At 62.9% G+C, this 22,321-nt stretch overlaps 10 protein-coding genes across 10 annotated transcripts; 3 read left to right on the forward strand and 7 right to left on the reverse strand.

Annotated features, from left to right (window-relative positions):
- Positions 1-2: 2 nt before the first annotated feature.
- Positions 3-892, reverse strand: RHTO_03588 (NADH dehydrogenase (ubiquinone) 1 beta subcomplex 7; the record flags this gene model as incomplete). The annotated part of the gene is made up of 7 exons (XM_016417258.1): positions 3-60; positions 305-319; positions 381-395; positions 478-493; positions 552-604; positions 704-724; positions 816-892. 7 exons carry the CDS (start codon positions 890-892, stop codon positions 3-5), a joined length of 255 nt encoding a protein of 84 aa, XP_016271471.1.
- A 560-nt stretch (positions 893-1,452) lies between these two features.
- On the forward strand, positions 1,453-3,942 carry RHTO_03589 (transcription factor Mbp1; the record flags this gene model as incomplete). The annotated part of the gene is made up of 3 exons (XM_016417259.1): positions 1,453-1,500; positions 1,622-1,793; positions 2,093-3,942. The coding sequence occupies 3 exons, from the start codon at positions 1,453-1,455 to the stop codon at positions 3,940-3,942; spliced, it is 2,070 nt and encodes a 689-aa protein (XP_016271472.1).
- Positions 3,943-4,586: 644 nt separating this feature from the next.
- Positions 4,587-5,337, reverse strand: RHTO_03590 (uncharacterized protein; the record flags this gene model as incomplete). The annotated part of the gene is made up of 2 exons (XM_016417260.1): positions 4,587-5,117; positions 5,182-5,337. The coding sequence occupies 2 exons, from the start codon at positions 5,335-5,337 to the stop codon at positions 4,587-4,589; spliced, it is 687 nt and encodes a 228-aa protein (XP_016271473.1).
- Positions 5,338-5,541: 204 nt separating this feature from the next.
- RHTO_03591 (protein of Allergen V5/Tpx-1-related family) lies at positions 5,542-6,986 on the reverse strand (the record flags this gene model as incomplete). Its single annotated transcript, XM_016417261.1, has 8 exons — positions 5,542-5,609; positions 5,675-5,696; positions 5,758-5,772; positions 5,840-5,917; positions 5,995-6,062; positions 6,151-6,299; positions 6,432-6,817; positions 6,879-6,986. The coding sequence occupies 8 exons, from the start codon at positions 6,984-6,986 to the stop codon at positions 5,542-5,544; spliced, it is 894 nt and encodes a 297-aa protein (XP_016271474.1).
- Positions 6,987-7,628: 642 nt separating this feature from the next.
- Positions 7,629-10,002, reverse strand: RHTO_03592 (transcription regulator; the record flags this gene model as incomplete). The annotated part of the gene is made up of 3 exons (XM_016417262.1): positions 7,629-8,191; positions 8,249-9,746; positions 9,859-10,002. 3 exons carry the CDS (start codon positions 10,000-10,002, stop codon positions 7,629-7,631), a joined length of 2,205 nt encoding a protein of 734 aa, XP_016271475.1.
- A 1,034-nt stretch (positions 10,003-11,036) lies between these two features.
- Positions 11,037-13,341, reverse strand: RHTO_03593 (amino acid transmembrane transporter; the record flags this gene model as incomplete). The annotated part of the gene is made up of 6 exons (XM_016417263.1): positions 11,037-11,329; positions 11,387-11,971; positions 12,027-12,457; positions 12,518-12,792; positions 12,853-12,873; positions 13,291-13,341. The coding sequence occupies 6 exons, from the start codon at positions 13,339-13,341 to the stop codon at positions 11,037-11,039; spliced, it is 1,656 nt and encodes a 551-aa protein (XP_016271476.1).
- An 836-nt stretch (positions 13,342-14,177) lies between these two features.
- RHTO_03594 (short/branched chain acyl-CoA dehydrogenase) lies at positions 14,178-16,130 on the reverse strand (the record flags this gene model as incomplete). Its single annotated transcript, XM_016417264.1, has 11 exons — positions 14,178-14,254; positions 14,314-14,351; positions 14,420-14,622; positions 14,685-14,817; positions 14,875-14,969; positions 15,035-15,133; positions 15,199-15,348; positions 15,418-15,624; positions 15,691-15,791; positions 15,861-15,943; positions 16,054-16,130. 11 exons carry the CDS (start codon positions 16,128-16,130, stop codon positions 14,178-14,180), a joined length of 1,263 nt encoding a protein of 420 aa, XP_016271477.1.
- Positions 16,131-16,402: 272 nt separating this feature from the next.
- Positions 16,403-16,993, forward strand: RHTO_03595 (protein of unknown function DUF1754, eukaryotic family protein; the record flags this gene model as incomplete). Its single annotated transcript, XM_016417265.1, has 4 exons — positions 16,403-16,476; positions 16,552-16,747; positions 16,816-16,920; positions 16,979-16,993. The coding sequence occupies 4 exons, from the start codon at positions 16,403-16,405 to the stop codon at positions 16,991-16,993; spliced, it is 390 nt and encodes a 129-aa protein (XP_016271478.1).
- Positions 16,994-17,101: 108 nt separating this feature from the next.
- RHTO_03596 (oxidoreductase,Oxoglutarate/iron-dependent oxygenase family) lies at positions 17,102-18,457 on the reverse strand (the record flags this gene model as incomplete). Its single annotated transcript, XM_016417266.1, has 7 exons — positions 17,102-17,448; positions 17,506-17,684; positions 17,747-17,909; positions 17,968-18,053; positions 18,114-18,187; positions 18,249-18,257; positions 18,317-18,457. 7 exons carry the CDS (start codon positions 18,455-18,457, stop codon positions 17,102-17,104), a joined length of 999 nt encoding a protein of 332 aa, XP_016271479.1.
- Positions 18,458-19,106: 649 nt separating this feature from the next.
- RHTO_03597 (von Willebrand domain containing protein) lies at positions 19,107-21,949 on the forward strand (the record flags this gene model as incomplete). Its single annotated transcript, XM_016417267.1, has 3 exons — positions 19,107-19,428; positions 19,490-20,178; positions 20,234-21,949. 3 exons carry the CDS (start codon positions 19,107-19,109, stop codon positions 21,947-21,949), a joined length of 2,727 nt encoding a protein of 908 aa, XP_016271480.1.
- Between the last annotated feature and the right edge of the window lie 372 nt (positions 21,950-22,321).

The raw sequence follows: 22,321 nt of genomic DNA on the forward strand, positions 1-22,321 counted from the left end.
GCTCATGCCTCCGCTTCTGCCGCCTTCTTTGCCGAGAGGAGCTTCATGCGCGAGATGTAGCTGTCGGTGGTGGCGCAGAGGCGAGGTAGGCGGGCGCGAGGATGATGAGAGGACGAGCGAATGGGCGGCGGGAGAGTGCGCCGAGGAGGGGGCGCGGGAGAGAGGAAGTCGGGAGGAACAGGCGGAAGAATTAGGTGGACGCGAAGGGGGGAGTGGCGGAAGGCGAGTAGAGCGGGGACGGGGGACGGGTGTAGAGCATGTGTCAGTGGATTGCCGACGAGGCTTCGGATTGAACGCAGCGCACTCTTCGTATTGGCACCTGGAAGGGTGGACAAGGGGGTCAGCGTTCGATCACGAAGGAAATAGAACGGCGGACTCACTTCTCGTAGGCGTGTCTGTGCACGCAAGCGAGAACAGGAGAGAGGGGTCAGCCGTCTCCATCGCAGCGAAGCCCCCTCTTGCGAAATGGCAGCGCACCGCTCGTCGTCGCACTCTGCGAGACAGGATTAGGGTCAGCGCTTGTCATTCGGTCGGGCGAACGGCGCACGCACTCCAAGTCATGTAGAGATTGTCGTGCCGGCAGACGTTGAGGGGGATGAGCAACCTGCGGGGAGGAGGGAGAGGGCGAAGCGGTGCAAGGTCGGTTCGTAGGCGTCAGCACCCCAGTCCAGCTCGTCCGCCACATCCAGCTATGCAAACGCACTTTCCGCACTGGTCACGCCATCTGCGAGCGGCACACGAGGTGTTGCGGGAGTGTCAGCGAGCGAGTTCGGCTGGAGAGGGCGATGAGAGCGCCAGCAGCGGGCGGGACGCACCCAAGCGGCAGGCGCGCCTTCTTTGCCTCCTCCTGCGTTGCTGGTTGAGGCACAAACTGTCCTGTGGGCGGAGACATGGCGTGCTAAGCGATGAGAGCGCGAGCGAGCGATGGCAGGTTGTAATGCGTCCAATACAAAGTGCGGGTAATGTAGCTGATTACAACTTGCGACACATCCAATTTCGCGCGGGAGTTGGACTGTTCTGCACTGTGAGGCATTCATGCACACGGTAGTACTGCTCACAAGCCGCCAAAGCGAGTGCGAAGTGACTCGCTCTTCGCGACGACCCGCACTTCGCGCGCCGCTTCACGCTCGACCACCGCGCCTCACACGCTCAGAGACGCTCGCTGTGCTCGTGGACTGTGCTCAGAGGCCATTGGACCGACGGGACACGCCAGCACACGCGCGCGACCGCTTCTCGACTCTCTGTGCGTCCTCCCCGTCCCGCAATCTTCTCATCTGGAGACTGGCCCAACGAGGGCGCTCGAGGGCTCGTGACTGGCGCAAGATTCGAGGCAGTGGCCACGAGAAGACTGACGATCTCCTCTCACCCTCTCGCAGCCGCCTCTCGCCGTACTCTGCCCCTTCTCCCAGACTGCAGCTCTTCCCGGCTTCTTCCCTCGCCCCTACCGCAGCTATGGCGACGATCTACCGTGCGACTTACTCGGGCGTACCCGTCTACGAAGTGCGTACAATCGCAGAGCTCGCAGCGGGAATTCGCTCACCGCTTTACATCCCTGTCACCTCAACTCCCGACTTCGCAACCTCGAACCGTCGCCCCATGATGCTCGCTGCCTCGCCGACAGATGCCTTGTCACGGCGTCGCCGTCATGCGCCGCAAGTCAGATGCCTGGCTGAATGCGACCCAAATCCTCAAAGTGGCCGGCTTCGACAAGCCTCAGCGCACGCGTGTACTCGAGCGCGAGGTGCAGAAGGGGACGCATGAGAAGGTTCAGGGAGGGTACGGGAAGTACCAAGGTGCGTCGCGCCCTTTCTTTCGAGCTGGACTTGCGGGACTGGGCTGGCGGGGGCGGGAGAAGGGCGGGCTTCACCGGCGGCTGGCAGGGAGCATTAGCGAAAGCTGGCAGGTCTCTGCGTAGTGAAGCTGGTCGACCGGGCGCTTTGCGGCCTCGCTGGCCGGACTTTCGAGGTCGGGCGCGTCGTCCATTTACCCGTCGCGTCGCGCTCATCTCGAGGAGGAGAGGGGAAGGCAGGGCGGTCAGAGCAGCCTTCACGCTCTCCAAGCGCACGACTGACATGCTCCACGTCGCGCGCAGGAACGTGGGTGCCGATGGAGCGCGGCATCGCCCTCTCGCGACAGTACGGTGTCGACCGCCTCCTCCAGCCCATCTTCGACTTTGTCCCGACCGCCGAGTCTCCCCCTCTCGCCCCGAAGCACATCACTGCCGCTCCCAGCCGCCCTCGCAAGAAGCAGGATGTCGCGCTCGACCTTGAAGGGATGCCGACTCCTCCTCCCGTCCACTCTCGCGCATCGCTCGGCAAGGCGGCGCAAAGGCGGGCGGCGGCGCTTGCGGACGAGGACGACGACGAGTACATGGGTGGTGGGAGGGTCATGACGCCTGCGGGAGACGAAGCGAGCGAGATGAGCCAGACGCCGAGCCCGCTCGGAGCAGACGACGGAGACGCCTACCTCGACAGCAGCCACGTCGGCCCGTCCAAAAAGCGCAAGATGGCGCACGACCCGGAACCCCTCTCCGCGCACGCCCAGCTCCAGGGTCTCGGCCCGCTCCGCTACGCCCGCATGATCCTCGACTACTTCGTCTCGGAGTCGACCCAGGTCCCGCAATTCCTCCTCCAGCCTCCCGCCGACTTTGACCCGAACGTCGTCATTGACGATGACGGCCACACCGCGCTGCACTGGGCGTGCGCGATGGGCCGCATTCGCATCGTCAAGCTCCTCCTTTCCGCCGGCGCCGACATCTTCCGCGCCAACTCGATGGGTCAGACGGCTTTGATGCGCAGCGTCATGTTCACCAACAACTACGACCTGCGCAAGTTCCCCGAGCTGTTTGAGCTCTTGCATCGCTCGACGATCAACATCGACCGCAACGACCGCACCGTCTTCCACTACATCGTCGACATTGCGCTGCAGAAGGGCAAGACGCACGCCGCGCGGTACTATATGGAGACGGTCCTCCAGCGCCTCGCCGACTATCCCGAGGAAGTCGCCGACATCCTCAACTTCCAAGACGAGGAGGGCGAGACCGCCTTGACGCTCGCTGCCCGCGCACGCTCGAAGCGCCTCGTCAAGATCCTCCTCGACAATGGCGCCGATCCGAAGATCGCGAACCGCGATGGAAAGACGGCGGAGGACTACATCCTCGAGGACGAGCGCTTCCGCGAGCAGGATGTCGGCGTTGCGGGCGCGGCGGCGGTGTCGGTCAACGGGTACGCGACGGCGGCGAGCTTGACCGGCGCTGGTGCAGCGGCACACATCTCGCTGCCGACACGGATGCATTCGTCCGAGACGGGCCAGCAAATCGCGACCAAGGTCATCCCCGACATCTCGAACCTGCTCGACACCCTCGCGACCTCGTTCGACGCCGAGCTCGCCGACAAAGAGCGCGAGTTGACTCAGGCGGACGCGACGATTGCGGCGCTGCAGAGCGAGATTGCCGAGACGCAGCAGACGGTCCAGCAGCTCGAGCAGCGCGCGGCGCAGCACCCTTCGCTCGTCGCCGACGAGGAGCGCTTGCAGGTCGAGCTGGCGGCCAAGATGGGCAAGCGGTTCCGCCTCGGATGGGAGAAGTGGGTGCGCGACGAGGACCAGCGCGAGCAGCAGTACGAGCAGGGCGGTGCGAGCGACGGACCGCAGGCCGACCTCGATGCGTACAGGGATCTCGTTGAGCACCCTCCTGCTGACGCCGTCGAGCGCGCGAACGCCCTCCGTGGCCGCATCGAGGAGTTCCGCCACGAGCGCAAGCGCCTCTTTGACGAGCTCGTCAAGGGTCAGGCGGCCGCCGGCACTACGACCAAGCTTGTTCAATACCGTCAACTCGTCGCCCTCGGCTGCGGAGTCCCGCTCGACCAGGTCGACGCCGCCATCGACTCGCTCACGGAGAACCTCGACCACGCAAGGCAGGCCGAGGCGTTCGTCGGGGCGTAGTTCGACGCACCTCTCGCTTGGATGTACGATGGACGAGGGAAGTGTGGTGGATACCCTTGCGCTTTGCGTTATCGCTCTCGGTTTTGTCGTGTTTCCCTGCCCTTTGCTTGGTTCGGGCAGCTTGCTTGCGTAGTCTTCACACTCGGCAGTTGTACGCCTCTTGTATCGCTAGACATCTTGCTTGTTTTTGCACGCACGGCTCCCTTCGTGCGAGAGCTACTCAAGAAAGATGGAAGACTGTCCCTTTCAGGTCTTCAGGTGATTCCACCGCCCGCCTGCTCCCGCAAATCCTCATGAACTCGTATCAAGACCACCCTTTGCCGCTTCTGTGGGTCGGAGAGCAGCGCGTCAGTATCTGCACGTCGAGTGAGGGCGAGAAGACCGAGCGCACCGGTCGTTCAGCCAGTCATCCTTGCGCGCTGCGAGTCCGCTTGAGCGGATGACGACTTGCGCAGGTACGCAAGACGCTGGCGATATCGGCGGCGGCGTGTCCGTACGAGCAGGACGGGCATTGCGCAAGCCGGACTCGTCGAATTGAGCGGGCGAGGGGGGACGGAACCCGGCATGCACGTCTTGGGTGGAACATAACCGCCGTGAGGGTCGTCTTCGAGGGAGAATCGCCTCTGGTAGTCGGAAAGTCGCCTTCAAGACCGGTTCGGCGGCAGTACGCCCTCGAGACCAAAGACCTTGAGGACCTCGACGAGCCTGTCCCTGCATTCCCGCACAGCCCTGTCCCCGCTCGCTTCGTCGTCCTTCCTCCCTCCCAGTCCTCCCATCAACTCCTCCATCTCACGCATCTCCTTCCGCTGCCTCATGACCTCGCTAATCCCCTCGTCCTCGTGCTCGCGCGCATGCTGCTCCGCCTCTTCGTCGACCGGGAGAACCTTGTTCGGGTCGAGTCGTCCGAGAGCCGAGACGAGGTCCCGCAACTCTGCAACGACGCGGTCTTTCGACTGCCCTTGGCCTCCCTCGCGAGAGAAAGCAGCCTCGAGGACGGGTCCAGCGTTCTTCGTGGCGTTCGCGCTTGGGACGGTAAGGAGCGAGAGGAGGGATGCCGCAATACCTCGCAACGCGCCAATCTCGCGGGCATACGGAGCGGCGAGCGAGAAACCCTGGTCGAAGCCCGTCTGGAGGCGAGAGTTCTTGCCGGCCGTGATGCCGTCACGGTAGCCCGCCTGGCCGAACGAGCAGGCGTCAGCAGAGAGTCGAGGCCTTCGCGATTCTGCGCAAGCCACTCACATCCGAGTATCGCGAGCTGAGCTTCTCCCACTCCTGCTGGGAGATCTGGTTCGGGGCGGTGTGAAGTGACGAGGGAAGGGCTTGCGGGTGGTGCGGCTCGTCGTCGAGCCAAGGAGAGTCGTCGTCGGACATGTGAGCCTCGACAGCAGCGCTCATAGCGAGGCGTAGCGGGCAGGAGTGAAGGGAAGCGGGTCAAGAGCGACGTTCGCGACTCTCGCTGGACAGTCCAAACTTCGCTAGGCATCTCATCTGCAATTCCAGGCAGAGCAGGACAGGGAAAGCGATATGCGCTCGACTCCAGGCCGGCCGGAGGAGGATGTAAGGGTGAGAAAGGCAGAATAAGGACGGCACTCGAGGACTTTACGGCGCCTGAACGTTGGCGGAGAAGTACTTGGCCGTCGTGACGCTGTCCGAGCCTACGATGTTCCCTATCGGCCGCGATAGATGTCAGTACGAGGAGGTGACCGAAAGAGCGAAGGAGACGGAGACGCACCCGCCGAGGCATACTCGCAGACCTGTCAAGGCAGCAAAGCTCAAGTCAGCTCGACAGCAACATCGTAGGAGCGCTCGACGTACGTAGAAGTAGCCAGACTGGACCGGAGAAGAAAGCTGCCTGTCAGCAACGCTTTACAGGTCAAGATCTTGAGGACCGACTCACCCAGGAACTCGAGCCGGGGAACGACAGCGGGTCGCAGTAAGCTTGCGCGCATCCGAGCTGAGTCGTCCCCTTCCAGACCTGTACAACGAGGCAAAAGTCAGAATTGGGTCCCTCTCCGGCCTTGGCGCCTTGAAGCAAAGCGAACAGTGACGAACCATCTGCGTGAAGTGACCGGTGGCGTCTGCGTAACCAGGCTTGTCGTAGTTGTACTTGGCCTCCTCGTCTGCGAAAGTCGTGAAGTCAGCAATGTCCCCGAAGCGAGCGTTCCAAGGGTGGAAGGAAACGAGAAGCGGAGAATGACGGGGACGCACCGCTCCACAAGCTGATCGCGTACGCGACATCGGCCTTGCTGCCAGAGTACGCAGCGATGTTCTCGCCCGCACTCAATGCCTTGCCGCCGCCGTGCTGGAACACGCATTTGTTCGCCCAGGCCTGCGCGGCATTCGCGAGGTCGGTGTTCCTGCGGAAGACTCGATCAGCCGAAGCTTGTGGAAAGAGGCTTTGCTTCCAACAATCGAGACGCAGCTCGTGGAGATTGATACCTCGCAAACACTGCGTCTTGGCTCACGAGGGTTCAGGACAGCCAACTCACCAGGTCAAAGCAGGCGCGTGATGCTTAGCGCGAAGGTCGTTGTGCTTCTGCAACGAGATGGCCTGGACGGAGTCGCCAGACGGCGCAGCAGCCGAACTCGTCGCAGCAGGCGGCGCCGCCTGAGTCGTAGTCGGCTTAGCCTGGCTCGTCATCGGCGCCGCAGTCTCGGTGCGCGAGCGGAACGGCACGCGGCTCTTGTGCGAGACGTTGAGCTGGTTGGCGGGCGCAGCGGTGGCAGTGGCCTTGTGCGACGCCTTGCTCTTCGACTTGGACGTCGTCGAGTGCTCGGTGTGCGTCTTGGCGGGCTTGTGGGACGTCGTCGTGTGCTTCGGATGTTTGTGGTGGTGGTGTTCGACGGTGTGGTGCGGCTTGTTGTGACCGAAGGCCTGCCGAGGACAGGGAAATCAGGTCAGCTCCAGGAGAACGGCAAATCCGCAGGTCACGCACCTTGACATGCTTGCTCTTCGTGCACGGTGCGTGCGACTCGGACGCAGCGGCAGTCACAGCAGGGGCGAGCGCGAGCGCGGCGGCGAGAACGAAAGTGAACGAACGCATGGTTGAGCGATGGAAACGAGTGTGGGATGAGGCGGGGCGAGGGGAGCGAGAGACGAAGGTGCGAGGGATGGAAGACCGGCTTCCTAGAGAGACGAGAGAGGCCAAGCGGGAAGAACGGATGAGGAGAAGGAGCGAGAGAAGCGGACAAGGGACGAAGAGGAGACGCGACGAGCGACGGCAACGGTCGAGGTCCGTCCGCTCGCCTCCTCGCTCGTACGGCTCGTGCGGTTCTTCGAGACGTTCTTCCACCCCTTCTACGCGTCTTTGCACCGCTCGCGACTCCTGCGAAGCGCGACGAAGCGAGAACGACGCGCTCAAAGTCCTCATCAGCATGCCGATGCCGCGGACCCTTCTCTCGTCTCGGTCAAAGGAGGGCTCGTCCGTGCGTTCGCGAGAACAGGGATGCAATGACAGCGAGTCTAGCGAGCGATAGAAGGCACGCGGCGGAGAGGAAGGAGCCGCTTTTGGTCGAGAGAGGGAGAGGTCACGAACGAAGGAACAGACGATGTGCGAACCCAACAGATGTACTAGAAAGGTGAAGAGAGGAACGAAAGGCACTGCTGGTACAGAGAGAAGATAAGTCATGCCCGTTGGTCCCGCTCCCCGTGGCAGAGCGGACGGGCTTTCTCGAAAGACGCTTTCTCAAGCGCCGACGCCGTTCGTCACGACTGGACTCGTGGCGTGGTCGAGCGGGTCGATGGGTGCGTTGGCGCCGACGACGGGTGAGCCGGACGCGTTCGACGAGTGCTGCGAGAGCGGTGGGCTGGGTTGAGGCAGGCCACCGTTCGGCGCGACGACGTCCGCCAGCTTGAGCTTGAGCGGCTGTCCTTGCATCGGCGAGCCAGTCGGTTGGTACTGCCGATGCTGGTGCCACTGAACCTGTCCCTGAGACGCCTGAGACCGTGGTCGAGCCGGCGGGGCAGGGGGCGGGTTGTGCGACGACGACGAGTTGGACGAGGACGGGAACGGCGAGCCGTTCTGGAGGCTGTTCGGTGCCGGACTCGCTTCGGGCGAGGGGGACTGCGCGCCTCGAACGGTCGAGGTGGCCGAGCCGTCGAGATCGGGGCGGAAATGGTCGGCCGCCGAACCGAGGCCGGGGGGTTCCTCGATGGACGAGGGAGGGAGGTTGTAGTGTTCGCGCATCGAGCGGTTCTCGGAAGCGACCTCGTGGCAGTACGATTTGAGCGTGCCGACATACTCGATGGCTGCTCAAAAGCTCAATCAGCCCGAGCGCAGAGGACGAGAGAGACGGCGCAACGCACCCTTGCTCAAAATCTCCCACTTGCTCGCCTTGAGCGCGCGATCAAACGGCAAGCTCTCCCTCAAATCCTCAAACAACTGCGCCATCTCCTTCCTCCTCTTCCGTTCCGCAAGTTTGTGGCTCACGCGCAACTCGGGACTGCGCGAGTACGGCGTCTCCTTCGATGGCGGGACTTGGCCCGGTCCGTAGGCTGAAGACGGGTCGAGCGAGCTGGAGGAACCTTGTCGAGTCGGTTGAGGGTGCGGAGGCGGGGCGTTCGTGCGAACCCAGGGAGCTTGTTGCTGGGAGCCTGGGTAGGGGCCTGCGGAAGTCGGTGTCGCATAAGGCCCCGAGCGAGACGGGTCGTCCATCTCGGTTGGCGTGTGAGGGAGCGAAGAGACGACGACAGACGGATGACCTGGGCCGGCTCGAGAGACGGAAGCGAACGGTTGAGGCGGGTGAGGCTGACTTGGCGGGGCGGATTGAGGAGGTGGACCGCTCTGAGCCGGGTAGAAAGCCTGCTGGCCCTGCATCATCTGGCTGACGCTCGGGATGCTCGGTCGTCGCGTGAACGGCTCGCTGGGCTGTTGTTGCTCGTACGGTCCGCCGCGCGAGATCGACCCCCGCGGACCGACTTGGTGTGCGTCCCACGCTTGCGCAGGAGGCATCGGTCCGCCTGCGGTCGAGTAAGGCGCCTGAGGCGGTCCTCGCTGGTCGTACGCCTGCTGAGGGTGAAGGTACGCCGGGACCGAGTACCCCTGACTGCCCATACTCGCATAACTCTCGCCGCTCCCTCGGCGATCGTCTTCCCACGGACTCATGGGGCCATACGACGAGTCGCGCCTCGCCTGCTCCGCCAGGCTCAAGTTGTTCATCTTGTCGAACGTGAGCGACGACGTCCGTCGTTTCGGATGCGGAGGCGCATTGACAAGGTGGCCCTGGTTATCGGGGTACGAGGACGAAGGAGGGTACGAGTAGCTGTCTTCGGCTTCTGCGTCGTCGCCGGACGTTTTGCGCTTCAGGTTCGGAAGCGGGACGGGAGGGGGGAGGTCGTGTGCGCCTGGGTGCTGCATCCCCTGCGCCGGCGCGTTGTTCGTGAGCGAATGCCGTCGCATCGAGTAGTCGAAATACGACGTCGAGTCGTGTGGCTGCTGAGTGGGATGCGGAGGGGGAGGGGGACCGCCAAAGCGGTAGTTGGCAGGCGGGCCGAGGGACGGGTGCGGATAGTGACTCGCCGCAGGAGCGAGCGAGCTAGGCGGCGGGAAGGACGTGCTGAAGTGGATCTGGCCCTGTCCGCCTTCGTTACCGGGCTGTCCGTACCGCTGCGCTCCTCCTCCTCCTGCGCCGTCCATCTCGCCCTCCCCGCCGTGCAGGGGATGTCCGCCGTCTGCGAGCGGGTGACGCTGGTGCGATGGGTGCGCGTACGAGTCGTGCGGTTGGGAAGAAGCGTCGGCGGACACAGAGAAGGCGTGAAGGACCGGGTCCGAGTTGATCGACTGTCGCCGCGCTGGGTTGAAGCCCTGTGATGCTCACGACGGTCAGTACGATGCGCTTCGTCGTTCACTCCCGTACGACCCCGCGGAAAGGCGAGCTGTTTGCAATGAGCTGATCGAGACGAAGGCTGAAACGCACGGCTGGGTCGAGAAAGTCTGCCGGCGGGAGCGAGACGGGCGGGAGACGGACAGGCTGGACAGGCTGGTGCGCCGATGAGCCCGCCGGCTGAGGCGACGCGACCGACGCTGGCCTTGTCGCAACGGCAGGGTGAGGAGAAGCCATGTCGGCCGCTGGCGGCGCTCGCGCGTGCGCTGAGGGCTCGGTCCTGGTCGACGGAGAGTTGCACGCTGGCGTGGTAATGCGCGCAATGCGCCGGCCTGGGCCTGCCGCTTGTTCGCGACAGCCGGGGGGTGGGTATTATGAATCGAGAGGAACGGGGCCAAGGGGGACGAGCGAGCGGACAGCGGCGGGTCCGTTCGAGCAGCGGTGTGCGCACTCCTGGGCACGTCGGTTCGAGCACACGCAGACAGCGCACCCGGCGAGCGAGGCAGAGCACGGGTCAATCGCACTTCGCAAGGTGTTGCCCACCTCGACTTCCTTCCGCCTCGGACACCGGTGGACAAAAGGCACCCTCGACCCGCTCACTTGTAATGGAGCTTGGAGTACTGCAGAACAAGGTGTAACACTCTCCTCCTCCATCGTCCATCGAAAATGGACGGCGATCCCTTCCTCACCCGTTCCTCGCTCGCTCCAGCAGACACTCCGACGGGCTCACAGTCTCTGGGATCTGGGAAGCCCACCGAAGCGTTCGGCCACCCTCGCACTTGTCCTCGTACAGTACAGCACGTCCAAGCCAACCTTACTCCTTCCTCCTCAACGTCTCCGCATCCAACGCGCGAGTATAATGCAATCAACCCGCTGGTGTGTCCCTGCATTATGTACTGCGTGTCGGGCCCCGGGTCGAGTGGCGATGTTCTCCCGGCTGAGGGCGACGATCTGGTCTCTCCTCACGTTCCAGCCAGCGAAGCCGTGCTTTGGAAGCGAGCGAGTTCTTCGTCGTGCGTAGCGTCCTTCACCTTGTTGCTGCCTTCGAGACGTTATTTGCATCGCTTCGCTCCTCAGCGAGACACGCGCACGATCAAGGCGAAAGGCAAAGTCCAGAACACAGACGAACAGAGACTTGATTGCGCGACACATAAGCGAAGGGTGAAGAGAAAAGAAAAATCTAGCGGGAGGAGACGGAGAGGATAGAGAGGGTACTGAGTGGTGTTTGTTCGGATCGAGGAGAGAGAGGGAGGAACTGGGTGAAAAGCGCCTCAGTGAGCGGCCGCCGTCGCCTGCTCAACCTCGTTCTCCTTCTTCCCCTGCTCGCCCACCACCGCCCGTCCCTCCTGCACACGATCCGCCGGATGCGCCCTCCCCTCCTTCCCCTCCGTCGAATCCAGGATCCTCCCCACCGCCCTCCTCGAAAGCCAATTGTCCTCCGGCACGACCCACCAACTGACCGCCCCAGCGAGCGTGACGAATGTGAACACTGCGCAGGCGAAATTGAAGTTTTGGGCTGTGACGGGGAATTCGAGGGGCGAGAGGAGGACGGCCATGAGGAAGGCTGCGCGCGGCGGAGAGAGTCAACTTGGTACGAGGGAGAAGGAGGACGGGGACGCACTGTTCCAGATTGCGGCGATGATGCAGAACGGAATGGCGAGGCGTCCGGTCGACCACTTGGCGTTGGCAAACTCGTGGCGGGTGAAGATGAGGCGTAGAGTCGGGATGAGCGCGTACGCGGCGATAGTCGGCAGTGCTCCGCAGCTGATGAGCGAGGTGAACGCGACGGACGAGGGGATGATCGTGCACAACAAGAGAGCCGCGACGACGCCGATAAAGATGATCGCATTCTTCGGCTGCCCGTTCTTGTCGACTTTGCCGATCCACGACGAGCCGGGCAAGATGCCGTCGCGCGCGATCGCGAAAATCAGGCGCGAGGCGGCCGTCACGGCGAGCGAGGTGTTGATCAAGAGTCCAAAGATGGCGACGAGCGTCATGACCATCTGACCGCCCTTGCCGAGCGCGAGCTGGTAGATGATGACGAAGGGCTGAGGGGTCGCGATGGTGAAGAGCGTGTCGAGCGAGGGCGAGCAGAAGAGGAAGAGGATCAGGAGGGGAAAGGCGAGCAGGCCCGAGACGACGCAGGACCAGAACATCCCCCGCGCCGAGGCGACCGACGCGTTCTTCGTCTCCTCCGCGATGTGGCCTGCGAGAGCGAGGGTCAGCTCGAGATACTGGATCGAAGGGCGGCCGCAACGCACCGGAGGCGTCGAAGCCAGTCAAGACGCCCGAGGTCGAGAGGTACACGAGCATGAAGTTCCAGACGTCGGGCGCGCCGGAGCCGTTGTAGTACTCGGTGAAGACCCACTTGGCGCTCTGGAAGCCGTACGTCTTGCTGACGCCTACGGGGAGCCAGATGACGGTGAGGAGGAAATCGACGGCGATGATGAGTGCCGAGGCCTTGAAGATCCAGGCGAAGCGGCGCGGCGAGAGGAGGTTCGAGAGGATGGCGATGAGGAGGAACGCCTCCGAGACGATCCACTGCACGGCGCGGAACTTGACGTTCGAGCTGTCGAGGCCGCCGCCGGGGAAGTAGGCGTTGAAGACGGCGAGCTCGGTGAGCATGAAATTGGTCGTGCCCTGCGTGTTGCTCGCGACAAACGACGTCCAGGCTGTCGACGACCAATAGGCGCTGTGAACGTGACAGGTCAGGTTCGACGTTTCCAACTCGGAGGAATGCGCGAACACTCACACGATGAACCCGAAGAAGCGGCCGTATTTCCTGCCGCCGGCCTCGGCTGCCCAGACGTAGATCGAGCCGCTAAGCGGGATGGACGAGCAGATCTCGGACAGCGAGGCCGCCGTGATAGTCATGAAGACAACCGTCACGAGCATCGACGTCCAGAGGGCGACAGGTCCGCCGTTGTACAGGCCGTACGAGTAGAGGAGGCGAGCGCCGCCGACGACGTAGAGTGAGCCAAAGCCGGCCATGAACGCCTCGAATTGGTGCCATGTGCGATGGAGGATCTGCGAGGAGAAAGAGGTCAGCTCGAGGACGCTGAGCGCGAGAGGCATGGGGAACGCCACCTGTTTGTAGCCGAAGGAAGCCTTTGGACGTTCCAACGAGCCAGCACCGAGTCAGTTCGTTCTCGCTCAGCGAAGAGAGGAGAGGAAGGGCAGAGGGTCGAAACGGCACGAAGCCAGAGGATCCGCATCCTTTCGCGCCTCTCAAGGCAACAAGTTCAGACGGTATGATCTCAGCCAAACTCCCTGCCCTCCGACAAGCGACGCGGAACCAGAGAACCGCCCGGCAGGCAGGATCCCCAGAAACCGTGCAAGCAGAAGTAGGCAACGGAGGGCACCCGCAGCGGCATAAGGTTGGAGGGGTGTTGAACCCTCCGGTGTAGGCGGACTCGGTGATTTAGGCGTACTCTTGCTGGGTTTCCCTTGAGTTGACGGAGCGGAAGCGACACGGTGTCCCTCGGCTCACGGCGAGTCGTCCCAGCTACGCCCAGCGTGACGGACAAGCTGCTCCTCGTCGCCGTAAGTGTCGATGCTGTCCTTGTCGCTGCTCATCGTTCGTTCGAGGCGCGTGTGAGAAGAGCGAGCAGGAGGAGGCTCGTGTTGCAACTGATGAGCGATGCGACTGAGCTTGGTCCACCTTCGGTGTGTCCCGGGACAGCCTGAGCAGTGCGAGCGATCAGGAGTACGAGCAAGAGACTAGAATGCCGTCCACGCGCTGTGAGCGGAGGAGGAAGCGAAGATGGAGGCAGGGGAGGACACGTCCGGCGAGCGTCGCGCGCGCCGCACCAGCTGGCCTTTCGGCGGGTGTAGCGGTAGTGTAGGACGAGGAGAACAACGCGAGGCGGTTCAGCGGGCGAACGAAGCCGGTGCGAAGGAGTGGTAGCCAGCGGATGGAGGAGAGATGCGTCGAGGCGGCTGCGGCCTGTCGAGCGCGTCCTTCGTCGATTCGTGTTGGCTTGGTGCCGTCCTGCTCGTCCTGGAGCCAACTCTGTCCGAGTCGCGATCCAGCTTGTAGCATGAATGTCGTTGTGAAGCGAGCGGTCGGGCTGAGAGGACTGGGACGCTGCAACTCCTACGACGAGAGGGGTCGGCGGAACAGCCTGTACTCAAAAGCGCAAAGCACAGTTGATTGTGCTCACGCTCTCCAACGGGCGGAGCTGTCGAATGGAGCGGATGGAGGCAAAGCGAGCAAACGAGACGACCTTCCCAAACCTCCTCGCCAACGTCCAGCCGCGCACACCCGCACTCTCGCCGTCCGCCACCCCTATCAAGAGACGACACAAACATCTTGCAGATCAATCTCAAGCCGGCGAGGATCGCATGCCGAGGGCGAGGGGCGGCTCTTTCTACAGGTATATCGAATCGCCCTCAGCCCCTTGTCGAGAGGCTTACGAGTACTCCTTGGTGAGGAGCTTGCCGATGGTGATGAGCTGGATGTTGGAGGTTCCTTCGTAGATTGCGCCGACTGCGGGAATGACGTTGGACGTTAGTGAAGCAGAGGACGAGGTGGGAGAGCGGACGCACTCTTCGAGTCGCGCAGGTACTTTTCGATGCCGACCTCGCTGCAAGATGACACATGCACAAGTCAGTGATCGGTCAAGAGAAGCGAAGAACAAACGCGCGAACGCACCGCGTGAACCCAAGTCCACCCGCCCACTCGATCGCCTGACTCGCCGCCTTCTCCGCCACAACCGACGAATACCACTTGGCCATCGCCGCCTGCTTTGTAAAGTTGTGTCCTTGCTCCTTGAGGCGCGCAGCGTTGTAGGTCAGCAAGCGGGCCGCTTCGATCTCGGTGGCGATCTTGGCGAACTGCATCTGCATGCCTTGGAACTGTGCGGCGTCCTGAGCGTCAGCGAGCGCTATATTGGATGGCATGAATGTGCGGGACGTACGTGGCCGACAGGCTGTCCGAACTGCTTCCGCTCAAACGTCGGGGGAACAGCCTTGTCGAACGCGCCCTGCGCGATACCGACCATCTGCGCGGCGATACCGACACGTCCCTCGTTCAGGATCTCGATGGCGTACCTGCGTCGGCGAACGGAGTGAGCGTCCGAGAAAGGGTGGGAGAGGGAGCGGACGCACTTGTAGCCGAGACCCTCCTCGCCGAGCAAGTTCTCCGCCGGGACCTTGACCTCGTCAAAGTTGAGCGTGCAGGTGGACGACGCGCGGATACCGAGCTGTGTGAAGCGGAGCAGAAGTTAGCGACCAGACCTCGCCTGAGCGAAGTGGGACGGTAACGCACCTTCTTCTCCTTCTTGGCGATCTCGACGCCCATGTCCTTCTCAACGACGAAGCACGAGATGCCCTTGTATCCTTTGCTCGGGTCAAGCGTCGCAAAGACCTGCGTCGATCCGCAAGATCCAGTCAGCCCGAGTTCGCTCATAAGAAAGCGAGACCCGAACGTACGAGGAAGACCTCTGCCTCTGCCGAGTTGGTGATCCACATCTTTGAGCCGCTGAGGGTGTAGTACGAGCCGTCTTCGCTCTTCTTGGCCGTCGTCTTGAGCGCAAACGCGTCCGATCCGGATGCCGGCTCAGACAAGCAGAACGAGCCGAGCTGCGAGGACACTCAAGCTTCAGTATGATGCTTCTGAGGGAGGAAAACGACGAGCGAAGCGCCACGCACCTTGCCTTCGGAAAGCTGGGGGAGATACTTGTCCTTGAGTGCCTGGCTGGCGTACTTGCGGAAGACGGTGTTGACGAGCGTGTTGTGGACGTCGCAGCAGACCGAGACGGAGGCGTCAATCTTGGCGAGCTCCTCGATGACCAGGATCGCCGAGGTGAACGACGCGCCGGCGCCGCCGTGGTCCGGGTCCGTCTCGATGCCCATCAGCTGCCGCCGCTCTCCCGGTCAGCGCTCGTCTCCTACAGTGGAGAGCGAACGAACGGGTGCACGTACGCCCTGCTCAAAGAGGCCCTTGATGATCTCGGGGTCCATCTTCTCGTTCTCGTCCATCTCGATAACCTTTGGCGCGACGACCTCGTCCGCAAACTTCTTGACTGCGCGCGCTCCTCGAGTCAGCCTCGGAGACCAAGGTCGCGAGCGGCAGCCCGATGTTCTGCACGCACCGACGTCCTTGAGCATGCGCTCCTCCTCCGTGAGCGAGTACAGCGAGACGGGGTTCTCGCTCTCGATGTAGGACGAGAAGCATCTGCGTGCGTGTGCCGTGTGCGGTGTCAGCGAGAGTAGGTTGCGAGTCGATTTCCGCGGGTTAGGTGCGAGGGGCGTGAAACGAGGGGTTCCGTCGCGAGGAGAGCGTACCGTGCTACTGCTGCTGGTGGTGCGCGGTGAGCGTGTGCGAGTGAGCGTGCTGCGTTTCGTGTTGTGCGTGCGAGCATGTTTGGCGAGTTCTGCGATGGAGAGAGAGCGAGCGAGAGAGAGTGAGGGCAAGCCGTTCGGGTTCGGAGGGGAGCGAAGTGGCCGGTTCCTACTCGACACCCGTCTGGCTCGACGCCGTGTACTGCAGTAAATCAAGCTCACTCTCACACACAATGACCGCGTCGAATGAAAAAATCCGGGCGCGACGCAAGAGACACGACCTCCATCACTGCTGAGCAGGACTTGCTTCCCTCCTCACGGGCCTCGCGCCCAAGCACAGCGACAGTCTCGCATGCCAGCGTCAGACTACCAGCACAAACCAGGCGGAGCACTCAAGCTCAAGGGCAGCAGCAGCGGGGGCGCCGAGTGAGTCGCCCAAGTCCCGCCTCGTCCAAATCGCCGTCTCCATCGCGCTGACTGGGTATGGCGGTGGGCGCACAGCAAGAAGAAGAAGAAAAAGTCGAGCTCGAGCAAGAAGGTCCGCCAGGAGGACGAGGCCGTCTTGTCGGGCGGAGGAGGGAGCGAGGGCAGCGGGAGAGACGAGGCTGGCGAGTTGTCGAGCGGCGCGGCGGGCTCTTCGACGGGTGTGGGCAAGACAGAGGCTCAGAGGCGGTTCGAGGAGGTCCAGCGCAAGCGGGTGCGTCCCGGCCTTGCCCTCCCTCTTCCTACGAGCGAGGCTGACTAGATCGCTTCCCGTCCGCACAGCTCCTCGAGAAGGCTGCGAAGGCTGCTGCCAAGTCGCACAAGGAGCGCGTCGCCGAGTTCAACGAGAAGCTCGAGAACATGTCGGAGCACTACGACATCCCCAAGGTGCGTCCTGGTCGCGCTTTCTCTCTCGCTGCGGCTGCTCATCCTTGTGCTTGTGCAGGTCGGACCCGGTTAGACTGGACTTCACACCCCTCTCTCCGCAATGCATCCGCTTTCAACGTCCCTCTCTGCGCACACCTCGCTTGTTCTCCCGCTTGGCCGAACGCCTCGCATCGCCCCTTCGCTACACATACGTCTCCGCAAGCCTCTTCTCCACGTAATCGCCCGCCTTGATAGGCTCATACAACGCCGGCCTCTCGTCACTCACACAACTCGGCAGCACCTCCAGCACCGCATCGTAGTCCAGCCCAAAGAAGAACGGGCTCGACATGCGCTCGACGCCGCTGCGGTTGATCGCGCGGTGGATGGTCGATTTGAAGATCGAGTTGGAGAGCAACTGCAATTGGTCGCCGATGTTGAGGACGAATGTGCCCGGCTTGGGAGGCGCTTCGACCCATTCTCCTGCGCCGTTGAGGACCTGGAGAGCTTGGACGTCCCCGTGCTGGAGGAGGAGGGTGAAGCACTCGTAGTCTGCGTCGCGCAACGATCAGCGTCTCCTTCACGCACACGAACACCCACTCGACGCACCCGAATGCGCCCCGATCCCGATCTCCTTCGAGTCCATCGGCCCAAACTGCGGCGGGTAATGCAAGATCCGCATCGTCGAGCCCGGGTTCTTGAGCTTGTCGGCAAAGTAGTCTTCGGGGAGGTCGAGCGCGAGCGCGAAGAGCGGGAAGAGGCGTTTGCCTAGCGCCATGATCTCGTCCCTACCCGCTTACGGCCCGTCAGCCTGGGATCTAGTGCCGAGAGGAGGGAGGAGGGAACGCACCAAGCCCGCTGCAACTTTGCCTGAAACTCGGGCAAGTCCGTAGGCGAAGGCCACTGGTTCCCATTCTTCTTCCCCTCGCGCATAACCTGCGAATCGTCGCCCATGTCCCATGCCTCGTGCACGTCTCCACGGTTCGCCGGGTCGACGTTCTCGCCTTTCAGGGCTGCGTCACCGAGCGTGAGCGGCGTGAAGGGGGAGGAGGGAGGAAAGGGTGGACGAACGCTGGTAGCCCTTGAAGGCGGGTGAGTTGTGCATGTCCATCTCCATCTTCTTCTCCGCCGGGAGCGCAAAGAACTCTTTTGCCTGTCTGCGTGCCAAACCTATCAGCAGCGCACCTTCGAGAAAGGGAGCGGGGAGCGGGACGAACTCGAAGACCCCGTCGATGACGGATTGCGGGACACCATGGTCTGAGATGTAGAAGAAGCCAGAGTTGATGGCGGCCTGTGAGCGGAGCGTGAGTCCTGCGAAGAGCGGGTCGAACGGAAGAACAAGTGGGACCGACATCCTGAATCTGTTGCGGAACGAAGATGAGCTCGCAGGTTGGCAGAGCAGAAGCGACTGGCTACACACCTCTGCAGCGAGCGCCTTGCGCTCCGCAGGATCCGTCGAGGCCAACCTCGCGAGCGAGATAACAGGCAGTTCCTGGAACGCCTTTGCCTGAGTGTCGGTCGAGACGAGGCGCGACCCGAGTCCGGTTGTGATGGCAGCCATTCCGAGTGCGGGCGATAGCAGGGGAAGGAAGAGGGGAAGCAAGCGGGCGGAGGGAGGAGAAAAGAGCAAAAGGTCCACGCGGGAGAGATTCCCTTGGAAGCGGGGGAAGCGGGTCGATCGGTCGCTTTGCTCGGCCGTGAACCGGTGTCGTAGCCGCCTTGGAGCCGCCCGTCGAGACGATGGAAGCGAGTTGCGCGCGGTGTGAGGAGGAGTTGAGCGGTTGTCAGGGTGCGAGGGTGTTCGCGGAGGACGAGTGGGCGGTCGTGGGAGTCATCCTCTTCGCTTCGAAGCGGTTCGACCGTTCCAGCGGGTCCTGTCAGGCCCTCTGTGAGCCTCAGGATACCAGTCAGAGCGCACGAGTGAGCGAGAGGAGCGTGCGACGTCTTGATCAGTTTGCGACGAGGCTGCACAGCCCCGCTCACCTCTTCGCCTCCTTCCTCTCACTCGAACTCGCATCGCACGACTCGCTGACACGCTCACCACACTCCAGACTCACTCAGCAACACCGTACAAATCACCCACAACCGCCGAACCGCCCAGCGACAGAGCCGTGACTTCGTCCTCCCCACCTCGTCCCGAACCAAGTCCCGCAGCTTCACACCTCTCCAACGCTCTCCTTCCTCCCTCTCACACCTCGACAACACTCACAATGCACGGCCTCGTCTACTACATCGACGGCGCACCTCACACCGTCGACCTCGAGCGCGTGACCGCCAAAGCCACCCTCGTCGACCTCTCTGCCCGCGTCCAACTCACCCAAACCTACCACAACGACTCGACCTCGACCCTCTCGTGCTCTTACATGTTCCCTGTGCCCGCTCGCTCGGCCGTTTGCGGGTTCGTGATGGTCAAGCAGGACGGGACGAGGGTTATTGGCGTTGTGCAGGAGAAGCAGGAGGCGCGAGTCACGTATGACGACGCCGTCAAGGAGGACAAGTTGGCGAGCTTGACCGAGCAGGCGTCTCCCGACTGTGCGTACCTTAATCGTACGTTCTGCAGTGCACGACTGACCCTCGCTTGGAGTGTCCGCAGCGTTCGTCTGCTCCGTCGGCAACGTTCTCCCGAAGGAGACGGTCAAGATTGAGCTCACATACGTCATGGAGCTGACGGAGGGCGACACGAGCGACTCGATCCGCTTCCACGTCCCCGCCATCGTCGGCCAGCGGTACGGCCAGCAGCCGCTCTTCGGCGGAGCGCACGTCCCGTCGTCTGCGAAGACCGCCTTCGAGTTCTCGGCAGACATCGAGGCGACGTCCGCAATCACGAAAGTCGCGAGCCCCTCGCACCCCGTATCGCTCGAACTTGGACCCGGCCCGTCGCTCCCGCACGCCAAAGACCTCTCAATCGGCAACTACGCCCGCGTCACCTTCAGCACCTCCACAACACTCGAAAAGGACATCGTCCTAACCATCCACGCCTCGGGGCTCGACCAACCCCGCTGCGTCGCCGAACTCGACCCAACCGCCCAATCCGCCGCCGTCTCACTCACCCTCGTCCCGCGCTTCAAGCTCCCCGAAGTCGAAGGACAGGAATACATCTTCCTTGTCGACCGCTCGGGAAGTATGGGCGCTTGGAGCGAAGGAGAGGGAAGGATCGGGATGGCGAGGAAGGCGCTGGTTGTGCTGTTGCGCTCGCTGCCGTCGACGGGGACGAGCTTCAACATTGCGTCGTTTGGGAGCTCCGTGGAGTCGCTCTGGCCTAGCAGTCAGCCGTACAACCAGGTGCGCGCATCGGCCTTCTTCCTCCACCAAGCTTGACTAACGGCTCTCCGCACAGTCCACGCTCGACACCGCTACAAAGCACGTCGACTCGCTCGAAGCCAATCTCGGCGGTACCGAGACCGGCAAAGCGCTCGACTTTGTCTTCCAATCGCGCACCACGTCGAAACCGACCTCCGTCTTCGTCCTCACCGACGGCGACGCCTGGGACCTCGACGGCGTGATCAACAGCGTCCAGTCGGCCGTCGCTTCGGGCACGCCTGACAAGCCCGTCCGTTGCTTCGTCCTGGGCATCGGGAACGACGCATCCACAGCTATGTGCGAGTCGATCGCGAGACACGGAGGTGGGATCGCGCAGTATGTCGTTGACGGCGAGAGTTTCACGGGGAAGACGGCAAGGTTGTTGAAGGCTGCGAGGACGCCGCCGATCGTCAATGCTAGGCTGGACTTTGGCTTGAAGGAGGAGGAGAAGGATCTGGCGGACGACTTTGAGTTGGTCGAGGCGGTTGCCCCGGCATGCGAGGCGTCGCAGGACAAAGACAAGGCGCCGATCAACCTCTTCGACTCATCCGTCGACCCTCTCGCCGACGCCGACTCAACCGCATCAAAGGCTCCTCCCGCCCCGCCTGTCAAGCTCCCTCCCCGACCTCGCATCCAGCAAGCCCCGCGCGACCTCGCACCGCTCTACCCTGGCTCGCGCCTGCACGCCTACGCCATCCTCAAGTCGGCGAAGGACCTCCCCGAGACGGTCTTCCTCCGTGGCGAGCTTGCGTCGGGACAGCAGCTCGAGTTGGCTGTTCCTGTCGTCCGCTCGCAGCTTACCACCTCGAGCGACTCACACCTCCCGCCTCCGATCCACACTATCGCCGCACGCAAGCTCATCCAGGACCTTGAGGACGGCAAGCACGATTTGACCGTCAAGGACGACCTCGACCTCACGAAGCGCACAGTCGAAGCCGCCGTCGTCCGGCTCGGCAAGACCTACTCGCTCGCCTCGTCGCAGACTAGCTTTGTCGCCGTCGACGAGTCGGAGACGGACAAGCCGCGCAAAGCGACGCAGTACCAGATCATCTACGATTCGCCACCCTACGGTGGAGCAGTCGCGTTCGGCCACGGAGGAGGACCACCAGGCCCGCACTTGCGTCGCAGTAGGATGGCAGCGCCGATGTCGACCTTCGCAGCGATCCCGGCTCCTCCTCCTGCGCCTGCGCCTGCGAGCGCCGCACCTATCGTCTTCGCCCCTGCGCCGGCGCAGGCTCAAACGCGCTTCGGGCGTATGATGAAGGCCGTCAAGAGCGCTTCGCCGTTCGGGTCGTCCGCTCCTCCGCCGACAGACGCAATGCAGTCCATGTCGCTCGCACATGCCGTGCCAGCTGCGCCCGTCATGGTCGGCGGCGCGCCTCCCGTCCCTCCCGGCGGTCTCTTTAACCAGGACGCTCACTCGCCAGAGCAACCCGAGCCCACTGCCGCCCCGTCGGACCCGCTCGACGCTATCGCTCGCCACCAGTCCTTCGACGGCTCGTTCGACCCTGCAGTACTCGCGCTCTGCGCGCCTTCCACTTCTCTCGACGAGCTGCTCGCGAAACTCCCGCCCGCCTCGAAGGACAAGGAGGGGAAGGACAAGCTCGTCGCGACGGCTGTCGTGCTTGCGTACTGGAAGCGGGAGATGCGCGACAGGGAGGAAGAGTGGGAGGGGATGGCGGAGAAGGCGATGTCGTACTTGAGGAGCGAGGCGGGGGACGAGGCGGAGGGGATTGTGGCTTTGTTCGCGTGAGGACAAGGGGACGAGATCGACCTTCTCAGACGGGGTTTGGGTTGTCAGTCATTAGTCATTCGTAGCTTTGCACTGCATACTCGTTGTGACGTCTCGAAGGATCTCTCTCAGTACGCTGCAGGCGCGAGAAGCGAAAAAAGCGAGAGCTGCAGTCCTCCGAAGAGGCCGCCGCGAACCAGCGCAGCGGCCCTCGACTCGCAACGTCTACTCAAAGGGGTTCAAGCGCGGTAGAAGCGAAAGACAACTGGTTACAAGGGAGAGAAAGGAAGAGAAGTGTCTGCTGGCGCGGCACGGCACGAGGTCGGATCTTGGGAGAGGGTGGGTCAAGCGAGTGTGGTGTAGTGTCCGTGAGATTCGAGGCGCGCAGGGTGG

This window comes from Rhodotorula toruloides (genome assembly GCF_000320785.1).
Source record: "Rhodotorula toruloides NP11 unplaced genomic scaffold Scaffold21, whole genome shotgun sequence".
NCBI lineage: Eukaryota > Fungi > Basidiomycota > Microbotryomycetes > Sporidiobolales > Sporidiobolaceae > Rhodotorula > Rhodotorula toruloides.